The sequence below is a fragment of the Canis lupus genome, chromosome 3 (genome assembly GCF_011100685.1).
Source record: "Canis lupus familiaris isolate Mischka breed German Shepherd chromosome 3, alternate assembly UU_Cfam_GSD_1.0, whole genome shotgun sequence".
Taxonomy (NCBI): Eukaryota; Metazoa; Chordata; class Mammalia; order Carnivora; family Canidae; genus Canis; species Canis lupus.
In genome coordinates, this window is record NC_049224.1 from 60,241,519 (window position 1) to 60,258,824 (window position 17,306).

Below are 17,306 nucleotides of genomic sequence, written 5' to 3' on the forward strand. Positions count from 1 at the left end.
TCCTGCCAAACAATAAATGTTCATTCTATAGCACCACTCGAGAGATAGATGAAGACCACTGGAACTCCTTGCAAACACCACACGTGTTAAAACTAGATGGTGGAGCTCATGGACACTGGGTCTCTCCATCGCAGACAGCACTGGTGGGTCTGCCCACAGCTGCCAGTGGGTTTATCATCATGGGCGGCTGATACAACTCCATCACCTGCTTTGTTTTGAGCCATCTGTCCTCAGCCTCCAAAGCAGACGTCTCTGCTGATGAGGGAAGAAGGAGCAGAGGTCCAGGGATTGGAGACATGAGACCAGAGGAAGCTCCAGATGTGGCTCCAGACAGATACCACTTCCCCTAGCCTCATCTCTACAAAAGGAGCTGGAGCACTGAGAGGTAATAGAGCCTTGTCTAGAATTTCCCCTTAGGAAATGCCACACAGAGCCTGAGTTCCCTCCTCCTGGTCCAGAGCCACTTCCCTCACAGCCCCAAGGAACAGGCTTTAGACCAGTATTACTATGAAACCAGTTTAGCCTATTGGGCTGCCTGAATCTCAAATGCCTTTGGGTCTGCAGACCTAACCTTGAGAACTGCTGCTATGATTATCTTTGTCATCATTATGTTATAGATATATGGTTCAAAAATGTTTTCATATATAAGCTTTTTTAAAAAAATAAAAACCACAACAATAAATAAAAGTACATGACCGATGACTTTGAAAATTCAGCCCTCATTACTTACAGTAGATGTAAATTATCTATTGCAAAGAACTGTCCCCTTAATACAAGGGTCAGCAAGCTACAACCCATGGGCCATACCCAGCTTGCTGCCTGTATTTGCAATAAAGGTTTATTAGAACACAGCATGCCCATTCGCTTATGTGTGGTCTGTGGCTATGATGGCAGAGCAGAATAGTTTTTACACAAAACGTTTGGGCCCCAAAGCCAAAAATACTTACTGTCTTGCACTTTACAGAAAAAGCTTGCCACCCCTTCTCCAATAGAAAAACAAAGAGGGAGAAAATGACAAAAATTTCAGCAAAGTTTGGATCAATATGAGACAAAAGGAAAAGTCTTTAGCTGTTTTCTCCCCTGAGTCTATGCACACAAAAGCTAAAATAAATAAATAAATAAAATAGTGAAAGAAAAGCATAGTTTGGCTCCAGAGCCAGTTCACAGGGATCTTACCAGAATGTCTGTTTGGCTGTCTGAATGACGTTCGCAGATGTCTCCACGTCGATATAGTCGTAGTGCAGGGCCCCAGGGTCTGTAGAGGATCCTGTCTCGGCCAGCAAAATCCCAATCCATCTGCCCATGTCCTCAGAAGAGGAGGCCTAGGGAGGAGAAGGGAGAAGCATGCATGTACTTAAGTGATGGTAAGGACTCTCACATTTCCTCACAGTAGGACAGAGACTGCGTGGCAGCAAAGGGAATGCGGCTGGAAGCACATGAGGGGCATGAAGAAGCAACGGAGACGTGGTCTTGGCCTGAGTGATGTGTTCACTATCTTATTATTTTGGGGAAAGGCAGTGGGTGGGAAGTGCAGGAATTACTGTGTGGAGTTAAATCTCAGCTGAAGGAAGTTGCCTATCAAGTGTCATTAATTCCATAACAAATCGTGGCCAGAAACAGCAGCCTCAGCCAGACTGACCGGGAAACTCCACGGGGCCTGTGCCTCTGTGGGCCCCAAACTCTATCCCCCTGAAGCCCTTGTTGGGGCTCCTAAACCAGCCTGAAATGGCAATCTTAATTCTCTTGATTAGATGGTACAAAAAAACTTTCTTCTATATCTGCTATGTTTACATAAGTGTAAAAAAATATTTTTGGGCTGCCCTGGTGGCTCAGTTGGTTAAGTGTCTGCCTTTGGCTCAGGCCATATTCTGGGGTCCTGGGATCGAGGCCCACATTGTGTTCCTTGCTCAGCAGGGAGTTTGTTTCTGCCTGCCCCTCCCCACTGCTCATGCTCTCTCTCTTTCTCTCTAAAGTAAATAAATCTTAAAAAAAAAGAGAAAAGAAATATTTTCATTAAAATAACTAATTTTTAATATGAAGATCTATTAAGTTTAGCTTAACAACTTAAAGAAAATGAGGTTTTATATTTATAGCCTTGACAAATTGAACACTGATCAGAATACACATAATTATAAATATTCCCAGAGCTATTAACATGAAAAAAGCTATTTTTCATGTGTTCACCGTGTTTGCCAGCGGTAACAAATCCCTCCTCACCGGTACTGAGGCCACAGGACAAAGCGCATAGACTCCAGTCATGTGCTCTAAGAGGGGGAATGTAGCCAATGTTCATGGAATCAAAATGAATTAAATAAAAAATCACAAATGTGTTCTTTTCATTGGTCTTTCTGTCCTTTCCCAAAACAAGATCTACAGCCAGAATATCTATAACTAAATCTATATTGACGTGTCTGTTATTATTTTATCTAAGCATTATTACTCATTTTTATTTTTTAACTGTTTCTAAAGATTTTATTTATTTATTTGAGAGAGAGAGAGAGAGAGAAAAAAAAAAGCATGAACTGGGGGAGAGGCAGATTCCCCGCCGATCAGGATTCCCACACAGGGGCTTTAACCCAGGACCCTGGAATCATGACTAAGCTGAAGGCAGACGCTTCACCTGACTAAGCCACCCAGATGCCCCTATCTAAAAATTTTTTAAAGATTTATTTATTCATGAAAGACAGAGAGAGAGAGAGAGAGGCAGAGATACAAGCAGAGGGAGAAGGAAGCTCCATGCAGGGAGCCCGATGTGGGACTCGATCCTGGGATCTGGGATCATGCCCTGAGGCGAAGGCAGGGCTCAACCACTGAGCCACCCAGGCGTCCCCCTATCTAAGCATTTTTCAAAGTATTTTAACACACTATGTAACATGTGATTGATACACTTACACTAAAGCTTATTGTTTTCTTCATAGTTTATGTAATTTTCTCATAGCTTGTAAAAAAATAACCCTGTGTTGTTAGACTGAAATTAGAGGTATTCGTTAGATCTCATGACTCAATACAGAAATAGAGATGGATGTGGGTGTATGAATGCACATGTGTGCATATGTATACTTATAAATGCATACATGTACACAACAGACACGTGCATGAATACACACACACACACACACACACACACACACATCTATTTCTGATTCCCACCAGGAGGAATCCACTAACAGCTTTCTGGAGAAATGGCTGATTCCAGGCCTAGGCCAAGGAAAGGTACAAGAGGAGCCGGGCATGTCTCATCAGAGCATAGCGGGGATTGTGGCTTCTTATACAGGGACACAGCAAAGGCCTCAGGGGCCAGCTTGAATGGCCTTCCACTGGCCAAATCGAGGATAATTCCATCACAGTAAATCATGACAATAAACCATTACAATCACTGATTAACACAATATTCTCTGAATCCCCACTGACATACATACATGAAGGGATCAGTAATTAAATGAGAGGAGAAATCTTCCTTATAGATGATGCAAACTAATAAATATAGAAGGAATAACAGAATTACAAAGTCCTCATTTAACACTTGTCATCATAATGATTATTTCAGGTAAGCATCATCATGTACGCTAATGTTAGCAGGTGAAGCTGTGAGTGATAATGAGATATTTACAAAGATGACCTCAAAGTACCTTCTCACATGATGCTTTTAAAGACAAAGGGAAAGCCTCGTAAGTGTGCAGTGGGAAAGCTGAGCAGACACCCTGCCCAAGGGGTCAAAGTTAACATCACTGGTTATGGGGCAGAGTGACAGGTGCACTTTCCTGGTAGGATGTGCTGTAACACCCACCACTGCCTCCATGGGCTCCAGCCAGGGAGCTGACGTGGAGCCCAAAAGCAGGGAAACATCAGATGGCACCCAGACGGAGGGGCCCTCTACACAGGACTGGTCTGTACCCTCCACGGTTCTGTGCCAAGAAACCAGACAGCTGGAGAAAGAGACAGTGACTGAGGTTACACAAGGTCTGGGGTTTCCTCTTGCCTGCAAGGGACACCATCGAGCTCAGAAAAGCCAATTAAGATCTATGAATCCTGTTATCTAACAGGAGTGTGTGAATGTCAATTTCCTGATTTTGAGGACTACATTCTGGTTTTGGTAAAGGAACACTTTTGTTTTTAGCAAATTCACAATGAAGTATTGAGGGAGTAAAGGGTCAACATGGCTGTAAAAGGTTCTGAGAAACTTTATACAGAAGGAGAGTAATGGAGGGAACATAAGAGACCCCGCACGTGGGAATACGTTACTGTTGGGGGATGTGGATAGAGGGTACACAGAAATTATTTTTACTATAGTCACAACTTCCCTGAAATTCTGAAATTATCTCAATATCAAAGTTAGTATGACCTTAGAAAACATCCAGATTACATTTACTGGCTGGTGCTCTGTATTTCATGAATGATCGAGGCAAGGTAGCCTGTGTTGTGTATCGGGTACTATGTGGCTCTGTGTGTGTCTGCGTGTGTGTGTGTGTGTGTGTGTGTGTGTGTGTATGACTAATGACCAGGACATGGAGGAAGGGGCCACCTCCCTCACAAAACCTGGGAGCTGGGAGCCTGCCCCACCTGCGGGCTACAGAGGCACAAGGGTGCCTTCCTCAGCAGGCTGCTCCCAGGTCCGCCTTCTCTCCCTTCCTGCATCCAGCATGCTCCAACTCCTGCCCCTGGCCCCCTTCCCAGCTCTGTTGCTGAAGCTCGTACAGGAGACCTGCCTTGTTTCACAACAAGGGCACAGTTTCCTCCTTTGTGTTTTAGCTTTGTCCCCTGCACCCACCCTACAGTCTTCAGCCTGCATAAATCTTACTAAGTACAGATTCTGGCCCAATGCTCATATTTTACAGGTGAATCTAAAAGCCGAGAGAATACAAAAGATGTAGTGTGATCCCACTGTGTGGCAGAACAAGGACTGGGGCCTGGAGGTGTGGACCCCAGTGGTATCAGGACTGTGAGTCCGCAGCCGGCTGCAGTCCATGTGTCGCTCCTAGCCACCCTCACAGGCCACCAGTGCATGGAACGAAGAACTCCAGGTTTAGTCTTTTCCCTGTTCCTGACAAAAATGGTCTTTTCTTTGAACAGAGTCTTTGAAACAAACTCCTATCTCCTATCAAGACCTACTAGACAACCTCATGGACCACCTTGATCATGGCTCCAAGACACGGGCTCACTCCCCGTCCATCTACCACTACCATCACTGAGCATCCTACATCTGAGAAACAGAGATCACCCCAGCCTTCCCTCCAAAGCTTATGCAGCCTTGTGTCTGTCATCTACACAGCCCACATCCACAAGCTTTGGCGGTTCACACACCTGGTACTTGTGTTCAGGGTATGTGTGTGTGCGCGCGTCTTTGGGTCTTAATCATGTAAATGAACAAAAAGATAAAGAAAAGAAGGTCTGAATTAATAGTAGATAGAAAACAAATTAATAGTATAATAGATGAAAATCACAATTGGAAGTTTTCAGCAGACTGCTAAGAAACCAGTTTCAATTGCTTTTCTGCTTTAGTGAAAAAGAAGTTCCAGAAAAGCAGGCAAACATATAACAAATGTACACAAAGCTGCGGGCTCTTGGGAATTAAAGGTGTTCTTTAGTAAGGCACACAAGCCACTGTCTATAAACACCTGTTTGGGGCACTTGGGTAGCTCAGTCGGTTAGGTGTCCGACTCTTGATTTCAGCTCAGGTCCATGATGTCAGGGTCGTGGGATCAAACCCTGTGTTGGAATCTGTGCTGGGTATGGAGTCTGGTTAAGTTCTCTCTCTTCCTCTCCCTCTGCCCCTCTCCCCAGCTCCCACACATGTATGCACGCTCTCTCTCGAAAGAAAGAAAGAAAGAAAGAAAGAAAGAAAGAAAGAAAGAAAAAGAAAGAAAGAAGAAAAGAAAAGAAAAAGAGAAAGAGAAAGAGTAAAAACCCATTTCATCTGCAAAGTAGACCCCAAAGGGCAAGTTAAAGAAATACCATTGTTTCAAAGGTAGACCATACTCAGGGGGAAAAGGAGTTATTTTTCTGCTGCATTTAAAAAGCAGTGCCCTGTATGGAATCGCAGATCTAATCTCCATGCAAATGCACATGGAGGAAAGGAAGCCAGGAGGTGGTCTGGTGCAGGGTGTAGGAAGAATGGGCACCAGCTGTACATCCAGCACCACATGCAGAGGAGAAGGTGACAAAAGAGCCCAGCAGAGGCCACCATGGTGGGCAGGAAGGACGGTGCATGGTAGGCTAGAAGGATAGGATCAGAAGCCATGGTGCCCTGGGGAAAGCGGCAGGGCCATCGCTACAGGAACCATCTCTGAGCGTGACCTCGAGCAGCACCTTACCTCTAGCACGGCCACCTCCTGTCCATTGCGAAGCAGTCGGAACGTCAGGGGGTGTCTGGAGTCCAAGCCCGGAATCACATCACAGCCGCGGAGAGGAATAGAAACAATGTGGGTCTTGAGATCAGTCCTGTCCTTGTGGAAAATGAGCTTGTTATCCTTGACCCGGCACCAGCGCTCCCGCCAGCGGTTGTTGGAGAGCACGTTGAGATAGCCTGCAAGGGGACCGAGGTCAGATGGTTAGGGAATCCACCAAACCCCCACATGCCTGCAAATGCAGACCCATACAAACAGGAGCTGCCTGGTCACTACCTTCAACCAGCTTTGGGGGCTCTCATAAGGCAGACAGTCCACCCCAGAAGCCCCTAAGGTCTTTGCAGTGAGTAGTGTGTGCCAAGGAGCACTTGAGGATGGTGAATGGTTTCATGGGGAGCTGGGGTCTGCTTGGTAGGGCTGAGCTGTTGGTGTTTTCAGGGCAGGAGGGAAATGACAACATGATGGCCGTCCTCACATAACTGAAGCAATGAAAACAGGGTGGAATTTATTCTGAGTAGCTGCAAATGACACAGCCAGAGCAGAAGTTACAGGAAGGCAGATTCTGATATAACATGAGGAAAAACTCTGAAAATGAAAGCTTTGCAGGGAAGAGGCGGCTTTGGGAAGTGCCAAGTCCCTCACCACCAGATGCATTCCAGCAAATGATGGAAGGTCCTGGCATGAGAGTCCTACCAGAGACAAAGACATCCTGTTGGCTTTTCCTGCAGCCTCAGCTTTGAGATTTTGTCAGAAAGGTGAAGCCCACCCTGATGGGACTGATAGGCTTGGGTCTGAAAGCACACGTCTCTGACCCTGCATGACACCTTTACCGCTATGGGGAGATGTGTGTACCCCACACATGGGATCCAATTATAAGAACAATGATCCTCATTTCTAAAGAAGATTCTCACTTCTCAGATATGAGAAACTGATCGTTCTCATTTGTCACAAACAAACGAACAGACAAGCACACAAAATGTGACCGAACAAGGCACGGAAACCAGATTTCACAGGGTGGCTGCTACTTGCACCCACTCCATAATGCTAGGAGACAACTGCCCCCTGCCGTTGAGATGGAGAAAGGGAGTGACACGGCACGTAAAACTCAGGTCAAAAAGGAGGAAATAAAACAAGGATTTCTAAATCATTCAGCCACCCTTTCAATTCATGCATGTGCACACATACACATATGCCCACAAGCACTGCTCAAAAACAAAAGAAATCCTCTCCAGTTCTGATGTGTATAATGCCTTTCCAAAGGGCTTGGGAGGATGCGTTTTGCTTCTCTCTACGTCTCTACCACACTAAGGTTCTGCATCTTACACACCTCACTGGCAATGGATAAAGGCTATGCAATGACATAAAACAAAACTCAGAACACGCAGGCAAGTTACAGGGCTTAATGACGCTTCCTACATTATAGATAAATATTTACTCAGTGAATTCACAAGGTGAACTCATAAAATGGCAATTCTCGTTTGGTTTGACATGACAGCAGTTCTACTGATAACCCCTAAACTGAGGCTCCACTGCTTCTCCTGGAGTTCAAGCTTTCATTTGGGGCCTAGATTGCTGTATTTGTAAAATAAGAAAAAAAGGGGAGAAGTTAGCCCATAGGCTCAAGCGTCTGGAAGCCAAGTCCCTTGTATTTGTACATTCAGGAGGGAGGTGCAGGGAGGGGGAAGAGATGCTGGGGTCCAGTCAGAGGCCGAGAGGGCTCCTCTGTGAAGGAAGGGGTCACTCCTGAACCCCCCCTGTGACTACTACAGGCCACCTGACAAAGCCTGACCTGAAGCTCTTTTAAAAGTTGACAACAGCAAATAGAGAGTGGTTATTTTCATTCTATAAAATACTATTTGTAAATGGCATAGTTCTCATATGTTTATTCTTTAAAAAAAAAAAAGAAGAAGAAAGAATGTTCTACTTAAAAACATCTAGGCAGCTATAACATCTGACCCACATAGTGGCCATCAGAACCACGGACAGCTAGGCTCACAGTACCATGTGAAAGCACAGAAACACACAGAAAGCCCTCTTTTTTAGATGTTTATGAGATGACTTAAACTGTACCCACCACTGGTGTGCTGAGCATGAGCCAACATGCAGGACCTTGAGCCAGATGTGATGGTGCATCTAAGAGGAAGCAGGCAGCATGCAACTAATCTCCAGGAACTTAGTGGACACGATAACGATAGGGAACAAATTCACAAGGAAGTCCTGAGCTCCAGAGCACCAGCAGATGCTGTGACTGGGGCTGGCAGGAGGGAGACCCACCTGTGCCCGAGTGGTTCAGGGATGGGGTGCCCTCATCAAGGGGCAGGGGCTTCTTCCATAGGCCTGGAGAAGAGGGAGCATGAGAAACAAAGGCTTGAAACATCCCACAACTGGATATACGAACCTCGGAAACTACAGTAGGACCCTGGTCTTGATGCACAAGGTGCTGGGGAAGTGAGAAGCTAGGATATTTACAGAGAAATTTAAGCAGCAAGACCTGAGAGCAGCGCTGACTTCTTAACAACAGTGACCACATTCCCTTTAAGCATGCACGTGACTTTCTATTATAGACCTCGGCACTTGGGGGCACTCTGGCTCAGGAGCACCCCTCCGCAGTGTGGAGGGGGGCAGTTTTCCAGCATGCTCCACTAATGGGAGGGTGGGGGTCGGGGGTCGTCTCTGGAACAGGTCAAGGCACTCTCATGATATTTCCTTCCCTGAATGAACCTGGCCCAAAGTCACCAATGCTATGAATTTCTTGACATTTGAGTCACAAAAGGAATGATTATATTGGACAAATCCTCCTTTTACTGAGGATGTGATATAGGAAATTACCATATTTTTACAGCTTCCTACATTTATTTTCAGTCCTCAAAGGGAAAAGCAAATAAGAAAATGACAGTGGATGAGAAGCACATTTCTACAAACAGGAAAGCCCATGGTAACTGGCTTCTGCTGCCAGGCCTGCTGCCCTTTGGTCTTCTCTGAAAGGGGTGGCCTAAAGTTCGTATCTTCTGGGTAGGGAGCACAGGGAAATGGCATCTGAGTCACAGGGCAGGTTCCCATGGCCCCTGACACTCGGACAGAGTGGGTGGGGACACGGATCCCAATGGGCCCGAGTATTTCAGCCAGAGCACACAGCCACCGCCAGGTGGTGCCAAAGTGCAGCCAGGCTGCTGGCGAGTGGGGACAGAGGGGTCCTCCAGCCCAGCGAGAGCCCTATGCCCACCCAGGCTCACCAGCCCACCCGGGGCAGTTCCACCAACTGCATGAGGCAATTTCAGTGCAATTTGATTTCTTTCTGGATCCCACTATCATGTTATGTGAGATGTTACTGGATCTTCACAGTTTGGTAATGTCAGTTTGACTTTTTGAGATTATTCTTGCTCCAAATTCTAAGATTTCTTGCAAAACCATGGTAAGAGGCTTAGGGTTTCATTAGAGCTATAAAAGTAACTTTATAGGCCCGAGATTAAACAAACACAAGGGCAGAAGGGGGTTAGAAAGACACAAACACTCTCTCATTCAGCTGTTAGGATCTCTGGTGTCTCTGGCCTCAGTGCCAGCTGCTTTCAAGTTCAAGCAGCTGCAGAAGAACAGGCAGAAGTGGGGCCAAGTGTCCACTGAGTTCCCCTCTGTAGGGTGGGAAACGTGGTGTCAGCCTGCCAGGCTCTGGTCCTGCTCTTGAGAGGCCTCAGCCCAGCGTGATGGCTGGTTTCATTTGGTAGGCCTCGATTTATGGTCAGCTGGGAGGAAACAACTGGGGAAAGTGGGGAGAGGGTATCAGAGGTGACAATGTTGCCAACGGCTGAATCCAGTCCCACCGGTGCCCGAACCCCACCTGACCACCTTAGGGGCCTGTCCTCCAACAGGCTTGTGCCCAAGAATGAGGGTGCCAATGCTCCAGCACTGTGACTTATACCAAGAACACTTTCTACCTCCTCGATCGAAGGTCGCCTGATTTTTTGTGAGGCTGACTGTGATACAAGGTAAGAGGTAGGCAGCTTCCCTGTACGTCCACTAAAAAACAAAACAAAACAAAAAAACACTATTGCTGCGAAAGTCACAAAGTCACAGGACAGTCGAGCTAGAAGGGGCCCTGGAATACCCAGCAAGGCCCTCAAACTAGCTCAGGTTATGCTGCCTCATAGAGACCTCGTTCCACCCGGCTCCCGTATTTCTTATTACCCATGCCATGCACCCAGCACTGCCCTCACGCTGCCTCGAATAGGTCTGTGTGCTCAAGTTTTTAAAAACAAGCACATCAGATGAACAAATGAGTAATGACAGCAACCATTTGCTGAGCATGAATTATGACTTATTAAGCCCAGAGTTTAGCGTTCAAGATTTTTATTTTAATTTCCTTAGGAAAACAAGGTAGGTACAGGCCCATTTCACAGAGGAAAGACCTGAGGCTCACGGAGGTAATCCGATCTGCTTAAGGTAATTCATTCTCTCAGTGAACTGGTGGAACTGCCCTTGTCTGCCAGGCTCTGTGCTGGGTGCTGGGGCACAGCTGGGGTGCAAGGTGGCTCTGCATCTTGTCCCAGAAGGCAGGAGAGAAAGCTGCAGAACTGGGCCGAGGCAAGACCGTCAGCAGCTCTGAACTGAGCAGCAGCACAGGACACTGTTTTCCCAGCTCCCACCTGCCTGGAGGGCGCAGAGAAGGCAGCCGATCAGGAGGCTAGTGTGCTGGTCCAGTGGGGCACAGACGGGGGAGAGGACATGCGTTTCCTGACAACAACCATGGAGGTCATAGGCTTGTAAGCACCAGGGAAAGGCAAATAGAAGATCCTTCCTTGCTCATGGGTCTGGCTCACATCTCAAATCATAGCATGCACATGTCTGAGTGCAGCGCTCACCCAGCCAACGCTCAGCATCACCACAGGGTTCGGGGCAGGAAGAAGCAGTGCTATGGGGCTTGTGGGGCTGACCCTGTCAGCTGGCCAGGGAACTCACTGCCCCTCCCCACTCGCCAGTGTGGGGGTGCCCACAGAAACCATCTCCTACCACCTCTCCCCAACACACGGGTTTTTATTATGCATCTGTTTCTATTATGCACCTGCCCAATTACGTTTCGCAGAAAATCTGAACTTGAACCCAGGTCTCTGTTGCTCCTGGGAGCGATCTTCTAGCAGCACGCCCCCCTCTGGCCTGGCCCCTCCGCTCAGGGGCAAACAGCTGCATGGCCACAGCTCAGCATGGTCAGAGTCTCGGGCCCTTAGCTAGCTAACACTTTCTGCCTACAACTTTGCAGCTGTACCAAAATAATTGAGAATAGTCATTTCCCCCATTCCTTTCTCTATAGATCCCTTCTCTGGCCCTGGGACCCAGCGAAAATCTAGATGACAATTTCAAATCTTACGGACAGAGGAAGTTCTCTTAATAGACACAAACAATGTCCTCCGAGCAGTTTGGTGGAAATCCACACGTGTAATTACAGCCCCCAGATTCCCCCTTCCTGCACACGGAGCAGCCAACTATGTTTCCAAGAAAGTGCCAGCAACAGGATTTCCTGCAGTGCCCGAGCACCAGCAGTGAGGCTGTTTATGAGGGGTTATGAGCGGGCAGATGCGGAAGGCGGGGGCAGAGCTGGGTCAGCGGGCCTGCTTCCCCACCACCGCTGCTCCCAGCTGTGCAGCTTAGAGCAGGCCACGGCCTCCCAGGCTCAGTGCACTGTTTGTAATGGGGTCTGGACCCCAGAGTCTCCCCACATTCCACACAAATGTTTCTACTTCTTCTGCTGACCTAGAGCGGTTTAAAAGACAAAAACTGGGGGTGGGGGGTGCCAGGGTGGCTCAGTCAGTTGAGTGTCTGACTCTTGGTTTCTGCTCAGGTCATGGCCTCAGGATCAGGAGAGTGTAGCCTGTGTCAGGCTCCACGCTCAGCAGGGAGTCTGCTTGAGATTTTCTCTCCCTCTCTCCCGCTTGCACACGCACACACTCTCTCTCTCAAATAAATAAATAGACCAAAAAAGAAAAAAAAAAAGACAAAAATGAAGCTAAAAAAGCAGTTCCCTTTGTTGGATAATTTCCTGTTTCCATTTATAATTCCTAACTGCCCTCCAGGGCCAACCCAAGGGAGAAACAATCCCACACCACCAAGGGCTTTTGTGGCACCAAGAAAGGCAGAGGCGGAGATAAAATAGCACCCTGGCATCAACGAATTCCTGTTCTTCCTTCTGCTCCCCCCAGGCTAGAGCCTTGTGTGGTCTGCTGTAATGTCAGCCCCTCAAAGCCTAGGCCCCATCCCTTCTGCTGTAACCTTAGCCCCTTTAGTTAGGGTCCCATTTCCCCTGCTGTAACCTCAGCCCTCTGGGCCTGGGCCCCGTCCACTCTGCTATAACATCAGCAAGGTGAAACTCTCTCTTTTATGTAGGGTAACAGAAAGAGCTTCAGTCAGCCTGCTTCTAGGACTACTACCTACTGCCATTTGACTAGGGACAGATGCAGGGGCCCTTGGTCTCCTTTTGGTAGCATTCTGCTCCCAAAAGTCCAGAAGCGGCCACTTCACCAGGCCCTCCCCGCCGTCTGCCCAGCCAGCTTCCCCTGTACAGACACTTCTGCATCACCACCCAGGGTAGCCAAGGCTTGACAAAGGACATGACTCTACCAGGCCTTGAAGTCTCACGTGTGCATTTTCCTAGAACCACAACCATCACAGCCAGAGGGAGCTAGGACCTCACCTGGACCTATCCTCAGGGTGCAGCACACACCTGGCTCCTGCAAGCTCTGGCACCCAGCCAGCTCTGTAACCCACCCCCTCCACTGTAGCGCTAACTCTTCTGTTGTCCTCCTGGCATAGCTCACACCCTGGGACAGGGCAGCTGTTGGATTAATTTATCTTTGTCTATATGGCCAACTTGGGCACTTGGGACCGTGTATCCCCCCATATAAGGCCCCCATACCTTGGGCAGACAGGGTGCACACTTGTGCTCATTGAGACACAGGGGTGAGTAGAGCAAGTGTGCAGAAGGAAGAGACCAAGGACCTGCCCTGACAGAACACTGGCCGTGCCGCTGGAGTGCACGGGCACCTAGGCCCACCTCGATTCCTAATAGAGGCCAAAGCCCTGCGGTCTGGCTTTGAGTGTTGTTCTCCAGCAAAGGACTGCTTGGTGCCTGAGGAAATGGGTGTCTGTACAACCGCCACCACTTCCCAGCAGCCCCCTGCCCATGCCTCCACCTCACTTGGGTCCCTGGGAGACGCTCCCGCTGCCCTGGTTTTCCTCCTCTTCATCACCAGGAGGCACTGCATGTCTCTCCCTGTGATCCCTCCTTCAGACCCGCCTCTGCCACACAAGCGATAGCCCTGAGAGGGCCGGGGCCACATCGTGGGTGCCCACCCTGTCCTGGCAGGGGCACCTGCTCAGAAAGGACTTCAGGTGATGGGCTGATGATGGGATGGTCCATCAGGCTGTACTTGCTTGAAATTGAGGTTTGAGACATGCAGCCCGCCAGGATGCTTGTTCTACCGGTGTAGCCCTGGGAAAGCGCTGTCACCCCATGCACATGCTATGCTCCACACTACCTCCTCCTTCGCTCACCAAGTCCTGTGCATGTGTCCCAGTTTAGAAACGTTTAAAAGGAATTTGGGAGAACTTCATGGGATCAAAGAAAGAATTTGTTTTTCATCTTGAAAGAACCTCAGAGATCATTTCAAACCCCTGCAAGATCTTTTATTAATAAGCAGTAAAAATGTAGTACATTTCCCGCCATTCTGAGGATCACAAGTCTGTCTTGAAAGAGCCCAGCAGATGCAAACGCAACTCCAGAAGAGGCCATGCACTGGATGAGCGCCGTTCATACCCAAGCACCCTCCGTCTTACCACAAGTGGGGACATCCTCCTCTGCTGATGAGGTCTGCTCATCTGTTGATGGCTTTTTCTTCCCCAAGCCAATGATCTTGGTGATCTTCTTCCCAGTGACTTTAGACACTGTGCCCTTGGCCTCTGATTTGGAACTCTTTTTCCTCTTAACTGTCAAGAAAATGGTGAAAATGAGAAAGTGTATTTCAATTACAGACTATAACCTAAGACAATAATAATAAAGCATAAAGCATAGTCAGTCCTATTTTCTTCAATTTTCATTGCTTGAGCACCTGCTATGTGCTAGCTATCAGTGTAAACATAAAGGAGGACAGCAGAAAACAGGAATCCTGAGGGAACGCATGTTCTAGAGTAGGCTAAGAGCAGATACACATGTGTGTGTACATGTGTACCCATGCATGCATGCACAGGCATGCACGGAGGAGGTCCAATGGCAGCCAGGCCCGTGCAGAGATCTATAGTGGGTGACACGGCAGAGGCACTGGGCGGTTGGAGGAACCTTCCGAATGGGCAACCTTCCAAATTTTGAGCTGGGAGCTGGGTGACAAGGTAGCGGCTGTGCAGAACCCAAGGAAGAACCTTCTGGGCAGGAAGGACATCAGCCAACACAAAGGCCATGAGGCTGAAAGGAGCTGGACACGTCTGAGGAACAGAAAGAAGCAGTGTGGCCACACCCTGGCCAGTTCAGGGAGGGGATGAGAAGGGAAAGGGGGACCTCAGTCTTCCCCAGCCCCAGGAAGCCCTCCAGCAGCCCCGTGCCTGTCCCTGAGACATGCATGCAGCTCTGCCCTCTCCAGAACTCTCAGCCCATCATGGTCTGCTTTAGCCTGCAGAGCATTAAATTATGAAGTCACATCCAATATATCAAATTCACAAACATTGTGCCTTAAGATGATTGCTGGCTTCCTTTGGGAAACTGGAAGTTCTGGCAACTCTGGACCCCCATTTGGAATCTCGAGATCAGATGGTGCGTGAGTGTGCACGGAGGACCTGGGGGCAAGACCCTTCTTCCCACAGTAACTCTGCAAAGGGACAGGTCACTCATCCCCATCATCCGAGGCCATTATGTGCCTGGCTCCTTGTGGAGGCAAGGGGCAAAGGCCACTTCTCAGGCCACACAGAACACTGGGACATCCAGGAGGGTCAAGTGCAGCTTCACTATGGAGTGGGGTAGGCAGGAGAGGGGCTCCATGGGCCCCAACAACCCTCCTGGTGTCTCCCTCTCCAGGGTGACTCCCACCTCCCAGTCTATAACCCACAGAGCATCACAGCCCCTTGAGAAAATATAATGAGGCAGGAACTCCTTCCCCTCCTGCTTAGCCCATGACCATAAGAACACAGCATAAACAGCCACAGGATAATGTCAGAGAGAGGGGCCCTTGGACATGGAATTACAACCCTGGGCCTCATTCTTAAAGCCCCTGTGATACAGATGACTCGCTCTACCTCATGGCGGGGGTGGGGGAACATCCTCTCTCTTCCAGTCTCACTCTGCCACAGCCACCACCAGCAGAACACGAGGTGCAGGCCCACATACCCACCCCTGCCCCATCTGCTCTCACTCTCCTGAGCCCCGCAGACTAGGGGCCATCACGAGCTCAGTCACTTGATTTTCAGCCTGTCTCTCTCTCTAGAAACAACAGCTGACAGAAGAGAAGCTATGCCTAGTTTCTGGGTAAACACAGTGTTTGTTCCAGACTGAATGAAGTGCCCTCGGAATCCCTATGTTGAAGCCCTAACCCCAATGTGGCTATATTTGGTGATGGGGTCACATGAGGTCATAAGGGTGGGGGCCTGATCCAGCAGGATTAGTGTCCTTTTTAAGAGGCTGTGAATGCAGAAGAAAGGCCACCTGAGGACACAGAGGGAGGCGGCCATTCGCAGGCCAGGAAGAGGCCTCCCCAGCAACCAGCTCTGATGGCAGCACCATCTGGGGCTCCCGGCTGGCAGTACCGCGAGAAATAAACATCTGATGTTTAAGGGCCCAGCCTGTGTCTTGTGAAGGCCTCACGTGATATAGAAGCATGGAGCGCAGAAGGCCACTCGCGCCCCTTACAGTCTCCCAATACCCACCTACCCTCTCTTTTCAAATGAAGCATGAAGAACCTGCCTTAACCTTAGTGGGAAGGCACATTCCCCCCAGTTGCCCCCAGACATGGGGATCTGCCGTTTGGATGGCTGTGTCGTTGTGCTTTCAGCGTGGCCATGCCAGAAGTGAAAGCTGCCGTGGACGGTCCCTCTTAGCTTTTCTGAAAGAGCCTCGAGACCATCTGTGACCATAGTCCCGTTCAGGCTAAGCTCTGAAAGGAAGGTGTTCCCAGCATTCCCTGGAGGCCCCCTTTTGCAGAGCTCAGGGGGCAGGCGGACCACTTCTTCACAGCTCACGGCTCAAGGTTACGTTTACTTCCAACTCTACTAGCAGTTGCTCCTATTTGGAAAGCCCCTGCTGGAGCATGACTACAAAGAAAAGAGATCATACTTTTAATTCCTTGAAGGACCACTGATTAATTTTTTGCAAAAGCGGAAGTATGAGACTCCTTGGAAGAAAAACCCAAAGTATGGAGGAATGTGAGACTATGTTGACGCTATTTACTACACAAAAGCAGAATCTGGCCCATGCAACAAATCATGAAGAAACTCCCGAAACTCAGAACTCTCAACTGAAGTCAGAGGGCAGGAAAGCCCCAGGAGTCCAAACAGCACACACTGTGAGCGCACGGTGGGCAGTGAGGGACAGGCCACCAAAGCAAAGCTAACTCCTGGCATTTTTAAAGCCATAACTATCATCAGCGCGGACCCATCCCTCTGGCCAGCAGAGTCTCTGAGCCATGGTATGGCTGGGATAAGGGGAGCTGTGCTGAAATCTCTCAACTGCAAAAAGCTCTAGTGTGAGCAGCAGGAATAGATGCTAAGGCAGAAGCCAGGAGGAATTTAAACTATTGGCCTCCTTCAGCAACCACTCAGGGAGTGTCTGCTACACGCAAAGCAGAACAATTTTGAATCCAGGTCACCTTCCTTGTGAAAAGGAAGCAGAAGGATTTTAGATACAGGTGTATTCTCCAATGCATACATCCATTCGTATCATCCTGTGAACCTGATTTCCAATAGGGACCAAAAGAGGAAAGAGACCCAACCAAAGAG

The 17,306-nt window shown here is 48.7% G+C and overlaps 1 protein-coding gene across 10 annotated transcripts in view; it reads right to left on the reverse strand.

Moving 5' to 3' along the window:
• AFAP1 (actin filament associated protein 1) overlaps window positions 1-17,306 on the reverse strand; it is a 142,606-nt gene that overhangs the window by 25,570 nt on the left and 99,730 nt on the right. For 8 of the 10 annotated variants that reach the window (XM_038533100.1, XM_038533098.1, XM_038533101.1 and 5 more), the window contains 4 exons: window positions 14,166-14,315; window positions 8,619-8,681; window positions 6,312-6,523; window positions 1,177-1,322 (listed from right to left, as the gene is read on the reverse strand). In XM_038533100.1, the coding sequence (XP_038389028.1) occupies window positions 1,177-1,322; window positions 6,312-6,523; window positions 8,619-8,681; window positions 14,166-14,315 (571 nt within the window). The remainder of the gene's footprint in view (window positions 1-1,176; window positions 1,323-6,311; window positions 6,524-8,618; window positions 8,682-14,165; window positions 14,316-17,306) is intronic. The other 2 variants (XM_038533103.1, XM_038533106.1) reach the window with 1 other exon arrangement.